The sequence below is a fragment of the Neodiprion virginianus genome, chromosome 2 (genome assembly GCF_021901495.1).
Source record: "Neodiprion virginianus isolate iyNeoVirg1 chromosome 2, iyNeoVirg1.1, whole genome shotgun sequence".
Taxonomy (NCBI): Eukaryota; Metazoa; Arthropoda; class Insecta; order Hymenoptera; family Diprionidae; genus Neodiprion; species Neodiprion virginianus.
Window position 1 is genome coordinate 3,787,002 of NC_060878.1, and position 12,281 is coordinate 3,799,282.

The 12,281-nt window shown below is 41.0% G+C and overlaps 1 protein-coding gene across 10 annotated transcripts in view; it reads right to left on the reverse strand.

The window, feature by feature from the left end:
* LOC124298982 (transcriptional regulator ERG homolog) overlaps positions 1–12,281 on the reverse strand; it is a 47,563-nt gene that overhangs the window by 10,197 nt on the left and 25,085 nt on the right. For 9 of the 10 annotated variants that reach the window (XM_046751748.1, XM_046751747.1, XM_046751746.1 and 6 more), the window contains exon 3: positions 3,236–3,295. In XM_046751748.1, coding sequence (XP_046607704.1) covers positions 3,236–3,295 — 60 coding nt within the window. Of the gene's footprint in view, positions 1–3,235; positions 3,296–8,515; positions 8,723–12,281 lie in introns of those variants that run through there. The other variant, XM_046751753.1, reaches the window with a different exon arrangement.

Below are 12,281 nucleotides of genomic sequence, written 5' to 3' on the forward strand. Positions count from 1 at the left end.
GCGCGTGACGTATAACGGCGAAGGAAACGCGTCGCCATCCCCCAATTCGAATGGCTCGAATGCGTGAGCATATGGGGGAGAGACTGTATTATGTCTTCACCAGTACACACACGGCCACGTGCCAATGCGTGACACGTTCACGCATCGTCGGTTGTGTTTCGACTTGATCGTCATCCCCCCGAGTTACACTCCACGGTGTTGTTCTCCGACGATTTCCTTCCTCCTGGAAGGATCAGCCAACCAACCCCGGGTCGAAGAACTCGGATAGCTACCTCCATCCCTCATCGGCAGTTAGGGTCTTCAGTTTTTTGCGTAAAGGAATCACTGAGTGTGAAACATCCAGCAAGTAGATACTTGTCGATGAAACTTGTCATGAGCCTGGAATTACGTTTCAAACCATGAATCGCGATTCGGTATAGTCTCCATCTCCGCATCTGATTGATCATGAAAATGAGGCGATACGTAGGTGCTTAAGTGCGTGTAAAAAGCCCAGCCATATCCGCCACTCGTGTCACTTTCAGAGAGGCATGTAAGAGCGATGAATCTTTCGGACTGTTGTACGATTCGAGAACGAATCAAGCCGAAACTTTCGTACATATATACCTACTTTCCTGGTTGGTTCGTTCGATTGGCTGAACAGAGGGGTTCTTTTCGAAATTGCCTCCCATATATATGTATACAACGTTTGTCGTTTCAACTTCTTTTTGCGATGCTTCTGTAAAAGCCGAGAAATCTGTTTTCTCTCAAAAAGGCATCCACAGCCTCCTCGTCAACAACTTCATGCGCGCCGATCAAAGTCGCTACATCAAGGAGCAAAGAACGGGAGAAGAATAAAACCGGGTTCTCTCATGGTACGCGTGTAAAAGAATATTTCACAAAGGCGTTTGGAACTAGAGCACTGAACGCTGTGTTCATTTCCCTAAATCCATGCCCTATTCTCGATTCGCCAATCTGGTGACCATGTTGGGTTACACCTGCAATGGGACAAACAATCTCAGCTAACGCGGGTCGAGTGGAGAGCTTATTGCTGGATGGTGTGATGCAATTGAGGTGTGACCCGGGCACCTGATTCCGAGCAAAGGATCACGCGGAGGCACAATGGTCTGCCATACATGGCATGGAGCGACGGTAGCGGGGACAAATCGTTCGCCTCGCAAGAAGTCGAAAAGCGTGATTAGCCAAGGAAGGCTGTTCTCCTCCGTGTCGGTGGTACTCCGGAGGGGCCGATCGTTACCCAAGAGTTGGTAAGATAGTCACGCGATACGCGATGAGGCGCGTAAGCCGTCAGCGAGGCACGCGCCGACGTGGGGCGTATAATTATCGTACAACGGTGAACCGACTCTGCTTGGTCTCTGGGGCCTCGACTTGGGTCGAGAAGTCACGCTAGTAGTCGAACCTCCCTTTCCCCTCCTCGATTCTGACCCCACGAATGACCCCTAGCAGCTCCGCGGCCACTCTTACCCATTTTTCATTCTACACCACTGACTCGGGGCGAGCTTGCTTCGACCAACTTCCTGACCTTAGGCGCCCTCTTACCTGCAGTAGGTACTGCTCAACGCTTTGCACACCCCGCTTTTGTACACCCGGATACCTGCTTCCTGCATACGGATGTCCACACAATCTGGGGTGCATATTTACCTCCGATGTTTAAACACCGCAAACTTCAGCGTGTTAACTAGCAGGTCCAACTTGATTTTTGGTACCAGATTTCTACAGAGTTATTATGTCAGGGGCAAACCAAAATTTCAGCAAATTAACCCGCATTAGTTGTTGTCTATACCGTTATTGCAGTTCAACAACTCCGCGTAGTCATTAATGGAGAAGATTATTTTGAACTATGATTTTGCTATTCAATTATCCGATGCACTTTGCCGTTCCTGAGACCAATGAAAAAATATTTGTGTTATCCTCCTGATGTACGGGATATTTACATGACCAGGTTTTCTTTGATCATGTAACGAACATCCTGCGAATCTAAGTACTTCTTGAAGCGATAGCTCAATCATTCTGCCGATCTTGATGTGATCCTACAACCGTGGTCGATTTCTGGCTGAATATTCTAGTTTCAATGAGCACCACCGAGCTGCTGATCCAATTGAGTGACTACCGGGAAAGTCGATTCATCAAAATTTTTGAAGTCGGTCAGTTCTCGTCCCCAAAAGTGTCATCGAATCCGAAAACAGTGTTCAGTCTAGGAGTTTGATCAGAAGGGTGAAGGTCTGAGGTGCTTCTTGGCCCCATCAAACATAATTTCACAGTAGGAAATTCTCCGTTGAAAAACCGTTTGCGTTCAAAAAGGTCGTCGGTGTTTGTCTTTGAGAGTCGATTGTTTTTCTGGATTGAACCAACCGTCGAACCCGTCACCGGGGTGTAAAATCGTGGGGAGGGGGATGGAAACGCCCCGGGCAACCGCGACGGGTCTAATTTCATAAGCTCAGTGACCGCGAGATGGGGGCGGCGTAACGGCGTGTTCTGCAAAGTGTAAACGCAGTCAGCGAGACAACAACAAGGCCAGGGAACGGGATGAGGTACGTCCTTTGGCGCGATTTCGCCCTTTCTCGCTCCTCCGATGCATGCGGCAAAGGGATAGGAGGAACGGGGGTGTGGAAGCTGTTTATAACAAACTGCCCCGCGGCTTGCAGCTCTGATCTCTCCACCGTGATTGCGAGTTGTGCCTTCAACAGGGCACAGCGCTGCCTCCGGCGCTCCTCGCCCGTCGAGGCGTCACTCTCCACACCCGTTTGCATGCCTCGGGCACTCCGCGACAAAGAGGTCGCGGTTGAACGCGCCACAAAGCGTCGCGACGCCCACGCCCTACTCGACTCGGCGAAACCCCCGAGACTCCTATCGCCCCCGCCCGACGTCGCGACGCCCGAACTCGATTCGCGAACCAATTCCCAGACCGTTCATATTCGACCTCAAGACTCTGTGACATGGTTTTCGGAGTATTTTTAATCGTAAGATATGGTAAGAATTTTCCTGATTCTCGACGATGATGAACTTCAAAATCTACTAGATTTTTTTTTTCAGATTGGCAAAATGGGAAGGAGAATTCGTTCGTCGCAGAGCACGATCTCGGTCGAGACGTGAGCGTGATTCCAATTTGGAACACATTCTTTTAGTTCGAATGGTTTATACAATACCAGAACTGGGGTTGAACCAAATTTTATGATTAAAATCACCTGTCTAAAGGGATTAAAATGCATTTCATAATGGTGTTGATAAATAAACTCACCCTGGCCAGGGGCTGGTGAAGCGGCGTGACTCCAGCCGCCTTTGTACGAACTGCTGGCATCTGAAACATTGTAAAAGTAAATGGAATTATTAATAGAAACAATGTACTAGAGTGTAAAATTTTCTGTATCAAAATCAACCGTCTGAAAATAGGTAAAAATAAAATATTCTTACGTTGACAATATTATAGTGAATTTCTCGACCGATCAGTAAATGATCAAAAATTGGACTTGACGATAATTTATCAGTTTGTAGACTAATCGATATATCCATTCGATTATGTCGAAAGGATGTTTAAAAGAAGTCTGAATCTTGGAGTCAAACATGAGACATGACACGCTTTCCACATCTTGCGAATACCTTTGCTATTCGAAAAGCTCGATCCAAGCTTCTCAACAGTGGTGACTAGTCACTTGAGATCGAATCACGACGATTGACAAGCCTGGAGTCAGAGTACCGTCAATTTTACGACCTCAAATGTCCTCGAAAACGTTGAGATCAAATGAAATTCACAACAAAACATAGATATCGTACAGTAGTCGCATAAGTTGAAATAGCGCATTGGAAATCAGGATCAACGAAATCATAGTTACCCCAATATTACAGTTACTCTTGACCATTGGTTGACTAGAATGAGAAGTCATTTTACAGACAGATTGTATGTTACATATAATCGGTTACTTTGAGTTACCGAACTAGCAGACTTTGCGTACTCATGATTGTCACAAGGTCCCGACCATTGGCTTAAAAAGTGTCTTTCTACTTCTCTCCAACGAGTCGACTGTGTGCTTGGTCAAGACTTTAAGGAGTCTCCGAAGTGTTGGAAGATCATTGTTATCGCTGTTTCCGCGTATGTGAATTCAGCTGAGCATAAGTCGAGATGGGTAAAATAGGAGCGAGTGCCGACGTCTGGGGAATTTCTATCTATGAATTTTCCCAAGGTTCGAGCTCGTCAGCCCGGGGGGCATGTTTGCCAACAGATATATTTTCATTTGGCAGATATTGGCGCGCCGGGGATGTCCCCTCGTACCCCAGTGTGTACATACGCGGTGCCAGGACGACAACGCCGAGTTCTTCCCGGCTACCGAAGACCCGGCTAAAGTCCAGGGTGACCTTCGGAGCAAACACTGTCCGCCAGTGGCTCCGATCCGTCCCCCCCTCCGAGTTCGCCTCTTTCGGTCCATTAATACAGCCTCGAATTTCACGTGTTGCGACGAGGGGGATGGTGCAGGTTACTCGACAACTATAACAATACACGGCCACGGCATAAGAATTTCCTCTTCTTCCCCTTCTTTGCTCTCTTTCTCTCTCTTTCTGTCTATTCCCTACGGGGAATACCAAAATCCGGGTAATCCTTGCGGTTATAATATTTTCGAGTGGTCCACTTGACATTTTTCCTCGATGGGTTCGTGGACTTACGGGATTACGATATGTATAATAGGGGGTATGATCGACCGATTGTTTCGCGATGATGAAAGATTTTTTACGGCAGGGGAAAATCTTCGGGCAGAAGGTATGCAGGATTATGATCGTTGCGGTATACGCTGAACAGGGTTAGAATCAGCAATATGAAATGGACTCTGAGAAGGAAGATATTTCAGGTCGATATCTCCGATTTGATTTCTTTTGCAGCATGTTACAGTAGACTAAAAATTAAGCGACACGTATTTCTTTTTTATCCGCCATTAAACACTTTAAGGGGGTGAAACCACCCTTCAAACTAAGGCATGTCGAGGGGTGATTTGGCAGTTTCACCCACAAGAATATAATTTTTTTTTCAACCTATCCAACTGGGAAAAGTTTTCTCATAACGAGAAGTAAAAAAGGTAATTTTGTCAATTAAAAAATAAAAAAGAAACTACCAAATCGCCCGTTGACATGCTTTTTTTAGTCTACTATAACATATTAAAGAGGGAATCAAATCGATGAGATCGACCTGAGATACCTTCCTTGTGAGCCAAGAGTTTGTTGTTTAATATTCAGCTGTTTGAAAAAAACCATTCGATATTTTTTTTTCAACGGTTGCAGAATTTCTCCGAGATCGTCGAGTGGAGAAATAATTTTGGAAATTCGATTTGCATAGTCGGTGTAAGATACGCATAACACACCAACCGGAAAGATAAGACTGATGATTTCGTTCCCCTTCTGCACGTATAAGATGAAAGCCGAAAGAGCGATGTTTGGTTTTCTCGCATGGTGTTTGCGTATTTTATTTCGACGCGTAGGCCAAAAGGCCAGTTTTACGGCTCACGTATGGGGTCGTAAAAATCGAAGGCCTGTCTTCGGCCGGCGGTAAAAGTCAACCCTTACATGTGTACAAAGAATCGCAAAATGGTAACGACTGTCCGACCACGAGCCACAGAATGACGGGAGAACAATGAATTGACGAAAGAAATTTCGTGCCTCGTCTGATTTCCATCGTGAAAAATAAAAGCACGTGGAAAAAATTTCCCCCCTTCCTCCTTGCACAGAAACTATTCCGCGAACGTAATTTTATTACAGCCGAGATGACCCAGCGTTAATTTGGCATTCGTGACGACGGAGACGAACGAGTCTGCAGAGGTCAAGCCAAGGTCAAACGACCTTACAGATATCATACGTATGCGCCTATCTATGAGCGAATGAAGCGTCGGCTAACGACCGAATTCAGAGGGTCGTGTGTCGGGGCAGCTTTTTTGGGGGTCTCGATGCCGCCACCGCCGCATATGATGCATTATGCTGCCTACGTCGTCCGGAAAAGTCATAAATTGGTCCAGTGTGAAAACTCACTGATCCGCGTTAACCCCCTTAAAAGGTTAATTCGAAAATCAGAGCCTCGATCAACGTGTGCTAATAAGCGTTATGTGTACAAATGATCGCCTTTTTACATAGACTGAGAGGAATTTTTAGTTCCGGTTACCGCTCGGTCCTTGACTATTTTCATTATTTACCAGAATCGAAAAATATAGTTCTAGGTAGAAAATGATAATCAGTTTTCTAGCCGTTACCGGAAAGTCTGGTATCCGTTGCTATTCTTTATCATTACGATCGCTGTTGATATATTTTCGCGTAACTGTTGCCAAAATTTAACGCTCGTGCAACGATAAATTGACGTTGAAGCCTTGTTTAACTATAAAAGTAGAATAAACCTCAGAAACTGATTTTGCGTTGCAATAACCGAAAAAAGGATCGACGATAGCGCAAAATGGTTAGGCGTACCTCGATTTTCGTAATTCCAACAATATTCAAACACTTTTTTTAACGATACCTGTTTTACTCAATTTTTCTGGTTACTGTAACAAATGAAATTTTTCTCAGTGTATTGAGAAAATATATATATATATATACTGTCGCAGAATAATTTCGCCATGCGAGTTGGATAGTTATGTCTTCAGAGAAGGGAGCTTCGCTCGCATGTGATTTTTGCTATTTTTATTGATTCATTGTTTTTTTACCTGTTCTTCTTTTTCCATTTAACTTTACCTTCAAACTCAAGTTTCTGAGATTTATATGTGTGCATTATAATCGTACGTACCGTAACGAATATTTTTTCAGGTTTTTATTTTAACCGGTATTATATACGGGAATCCGTTTATCGCCATCCGATCTGGAGAACCGACGTAATTTGATTCACTGGTATGATCAAAGGGAAGGAATTTTTTTTTTTTTTTTTCGTCGTATCTTGGTAACAATCTGCAGAAATAATCGGTCACTGAATTTCAGTTAGCTTATCCTAGAAATTCAAATCTCACGTCAGATACGAATCACGATCACGTGTGGCTGTATGTTAATATGTTAAAATCTATGCAGCTTGTCAGGTGGGAACGAGGATTGCTGCGTAAAATTATGTATCTAATACCAAAACTATACCCGAATAAGTATGAAACTGTATGCATTAACATTGTAGGTACACCTTGAAAATTAAGCAATTTTTTTACAACTCGGGACTGTAAATACGAGTGAGATGTTAAATAAGATATAGAATGATATCCAATATTTGTAAAAATATTATATAATTATTAATTATTATTGAAATCGGTTTTAAACTCTCCCCCAAGTTTTTTTTTTTTTTTTTTCACGTTACGAAGATGTATCAACGTAAATGTGACGACACGTGCTAGTTTATGTGGTGATTTACACTATTTTGCATTAAAACTACACGTTAAAAATATTGTGTGGCGGTTAGCAAGTTCAAACATTCAATTCTACTACATAATTACCTTTCACCCTTTGCTTCGTCACGATGACTTGGAAATTTTTTTACCTTGACGGTACTGAAAACCGTTCTTAAACCGTTTTATCTGAATTTTCTTTACTCGTGATTTTAATAAGGCAGATTCAGAGTAAAAAGATATTTTTTTTACACCACAACGTTTCATATTAATATTTCCGTACGTGAAGAAACTTAAGTGCAGCAAAATTATCCTACTTTTATACTTAATTTGAGACGCAAGGTACGAAGAGATATATTCAATTACTAATATATTGCTGCAAAGAAAGAACAAAATATAGAGCGTGTAAAATACTCCTATAAACAAATAGAATTTAAACGTTATTATCAGAACGAAAAATATCTGAATAATGTACTGTTAATAAGATCAATGTCAAGTGAACATTTCTTTCTATTATCGTGTTATGCAAAATTGTTATTTTGTTAAGTAATTTTTCTAACAGCTCAAGAAGTATATCCGCCTATTCTGTCTTTTATTTTTTTATCTTAATTTCTTTACTTTACGTCTGTTATTAATTATAACAAACATTGTTTCTAATTTTTTTATTTCGTAGGACCAACCTATTTACGGGCATGTATACGCCTCCTGTAGGTCCTTACGTATAGGTCCTCAGTAAGTAAATATCTAAATGATATGCTCTTCTTACTTATACCAAAGAAAATCTCTGAGCTCAGATTTTTGTGCTTACATAAAAAAATTATTTGAATCATCAAATTTTTTTCATCTCGAAATTTTAATGCTTTGCGAAATTGCGGTGACAGTAACATTTCACTTATCAAAATGCAACATCCCCGTGCAGTGTATAAGCCTCTCTCTCTATATATATATATGTATATTACAACTACCACTAACATATATTTTGTAAGATGTTTATTACAGGCGTTCCTTTTGAATAATTAATTAAGAAATTCATCTCGCACGCAACTCTTACAAGAAGAAAAAAAATATTTAACACGAAAATAAGAAGCGTCAACAATTCACCCTGAGTTAATAATTTCTACGATTCGCTGATAAACTTGCAAGCTTAAGCCCTCGTCCCCGGTTGTTCCTTGATTATCCGTAATACTCACCTGCGAACAACATCGATAGATTGGTGAAGGCCGTGGTCCTTGGCAATTCCGCAGCAGTGGTACCGCTGCTTTTTAGGTCCAGCATCGCGGTCGCGATGACCGGAAGGTCAAAGTTGAACCGCAGTCCTCTCGGGGAATCCTGACGGTCTCTTATTATACTCAAAACAGTCCCCTTAATGTACGTGTGTAAATTTTCACAATAATAATTTTTTTATTTTTATTTTTTTTTTTTTTTGCTCTCCGTCACGCAGCACCGCACCAGAAAAAAAAACAACAACAATAATAATAACAATAACAACAACAATCAACGGACCCGTAATAATAATAATAATAATAATATATAATTAATCACGCGGTACGATGATCCCGAAGCACACAGAATTGAGAAAAAACCATGAGAATTAAGGGTGTTTCGACGCGTACAATAAGGATAAAGAAAAAATTCACGTGCACAGCACAATTCATTTGCAGCGGGCCAAGGTTGAGCCCAGTCGGCAACGTAGGTGTGAGGACATGATCGTGGCTTCCCGCTCTTAGTGACACTGGAAGTTAACCCCGTGGTTGCCTGGCGCCGCGGAAACCCGGACCGCCCCCTCGGCGTCGCGACGCCGAACGTAGGCGGGGTTTCACACCCGTCGAAGCGGCCGCGCGCATCCCAACTACTTCCTAATCAACCCCCATGGAACACGAGCAAGACGGACCGAATCCATGCAGCCTGCCCGATGACGGGACGGAAGACGGGGAGAGGAGTTGCTATAGTCACCGAAGCGACCTATCAACGTGTCGCCCCTCCGATCCGAGTAAGACGATGCAGGGAAAAGTAAAACTCCGAGATCTCAAATAAGTACGGGAAAACTTACGGAGATACCGCTTATCAGCGGTAGGTAATGTAGATGTACGATCATTCTAGATCCCAAGTCGAATCACGGATCTGATATATTCATATTCATTGCTTCGTTCGTTCGTTTATAATATATGCCTTGACGATATTTCACCTTATTCCATATTATATTCGCGAAACAAAGAATTCATCGTAAATTTCGAGTATATATTCGACAGGGTGAGATCGTTTGTTTCTTTTTTTATTTATCATTGATCTTTGGATTTTCTTGAATATGAAGTACATCAAGAGCATCTTTGCTCCTAGCGAAACCTAGTTCGGATCTTTTTCGATCGAGAATCTCGAGAGTCTTTTAACCGATGCATGAAGTCGCGTTTTTCCTTGCTTGGACAAATGACAATATGATTTGTTTTCTATTTTATGACATGTTGCGGCTAGTATTATTCTACAATTGCACTTGTTGAACACTCTTACTTATGCCATCATTTTTTTCAGTCTTATAACGGGATGTTGAGTTTCAAATAATTACACTGGTCTTTAACTAGGTTTACACCATGATATAGAACCAAGAAATCACGGATCTATAATCCCGCGTCGAAATTTTACAGCTAGTTTGAATCGATCTTGGCTCTTCGTTTCTTTGTATTTCAGCTAAGCCGATTCGAATTCAGGCCTCATTTATACCCTCAAGATCCTCTGACAGCTCATTGTTAGTTCGACTCGACAAATCAGTCTTGAAGTTTTAAAAATTTTTAGATCGGAATCAACTTCGAGATCCTCGCATCTCAGTTGCAATTAATTACAGAACCTCGAATACATGGAATTCGAGAAAAGAAAAGTTTAAGGATTAATTGAGGACTAAAACCCGGAATATTCTTAAATGAGTACCAATTTTGGTTCTCATATAATAATTCATATAGCTGTACAATGTACTCAAAAATCGGAGGCTGCGATAAGAGCTGGAAAGGCCGATGAAGCGATTTGAATTATCTTTTTTCAGGAAGAATTAATAACAGTTGGAACTGTGACAGATCGATTTCTACGAAGTGTTGCTGTAGGTCGGGGTGTATACGATTAGCGAAATTTTATATGGTAATGAATTCCGTGTCGTTAATTTGCAGTGAGCATCAATTCGCTTGGATTAGAGCCACGTGTAATTATTTCCGCATTGTATGTGCGAGTCTATAATGCAGAGAATTGTTCCGTAAGTTGCAAAGTGTGACTTTACTGATTAAGAATTATTTGAAATTCGAATTTTTAGGAAAGCAATAAATCGTTTACCTAGGATGACGGAAAACGGTGAGTTCGATTCGTTTCGTTTGATTCTTAAATCTTTACGATTATTTATAAATTCTACGAACAGTTGAAGTTCTGAATCTGAATTTTTTTACCGTATCTCACAATACAGGGTAAAGTGACATAATTATATCATCACAATTTGTCGCATCTGAGGTACCTTGAATGTTTTATTCGATTTGGGGCGAGGTTGAAGTTCCGAATTTGAAAAGTTCCGAAAGCGCCTAATTTTGAACGTTTTGGTGGCGAAACTTAAAGTAAAGAAATCAAACTCTGATTTTAATAACTTTGTTCGTTAATACCGAATAAACCAAGTCTGAACTTGAGTGAAAGTCTATAAATACGTAAGTCAAGCCTCGGTCATAAATTTCGGCTGGCCGTTACGACAGCTTCTACTGCCTGTCTGAGCGAACGGCGACTCATTTCACTGCGCATGGCCGAGACCATCACTGACTTTTATCAATTTTTCTCCAATTACAGAATTCCCGTGATTTTATTTACCGAGTGCGATTCGTCATGAATTCATCTTTGCAACGAGAATCCATGAAAATTTGGCATAAATACTGACGATGAGTAAATTGAAACAACGGCAATCCAAAGACTGCGCATTAAATTCAACCCTGATCCAAGCGTCTTCGTTAAATTTCTTCACTTTTTCTTTTCAAGGAAACAAAGAGATCGGTTTCATGCTTTTCAACGGATCTCAAACATCAGGCTGATTCAATACGTTTAAAATCATTGCGTTAGATTCTACACTGAAGTTTTGCCGGCCACACGGTCAGCTTTTACTATTTGATTCTCGGTTGCACGATAACTGGCCGTTTGTACTATGTAATTATACTATGAATTACGTGATCTAGGCTGCTTTCCATTTTCTCTATACAATATGTTTGCATTGTGTGTGTATTTTTTTTTTTTTATAGAAAGAAATGCAGCTTGGTTTGAAGTCGGGGTCGATGTGTATGTTTTTCATATAATTCGAAATGAAAAATATGTCATCGTGTACTGAGAATTTTAAAACGATGATTTTGAATAACGGAGATGATACAGCCACTTGAAAAATAGCATATAACATAATTTTTTTCGATACTGTCAACTAGAGAATGAAAGAAAGAAAATGACTCTCATTTATCTCGATGTAAAAAGTGATAAAAAAAAAAAAAACAATTTGCTTCAGACATTCCGTGAAGCAACATTTAGGTATTTGTATTGACAAAATATATCTTTTGCCACATTTGTCGCATTCAATAGTTTTTTTTTGCGTAGCTGTACCTCGAGCACCATCAGAAAAATTTGACTAAACATAATATCCCAACAGATCCGCATTATTATTACGTTACTTGTTACATTTCTGCCAGTAAATATAACGCAAACTTTTGTGACTTCAACTTATGTAAATTGTCATATCGACATGTAACATGTAATTTGTACCTTTTCTTTCGACGAGTAATGAATTGAAAAAATGATTGAATAAATCCAAAAAATATTAGCAGACCTGCTGGTAATTTTTATTTATTTATTTTTTTCAAATCGTCTGTAAAAAAATGAAATGTCAAATTATATGCGCTAGGTGCATGGAATCGTCGAGCGTTTTAAGGGCCGGTTGCCACTTTGGCTCGTTCACACGTG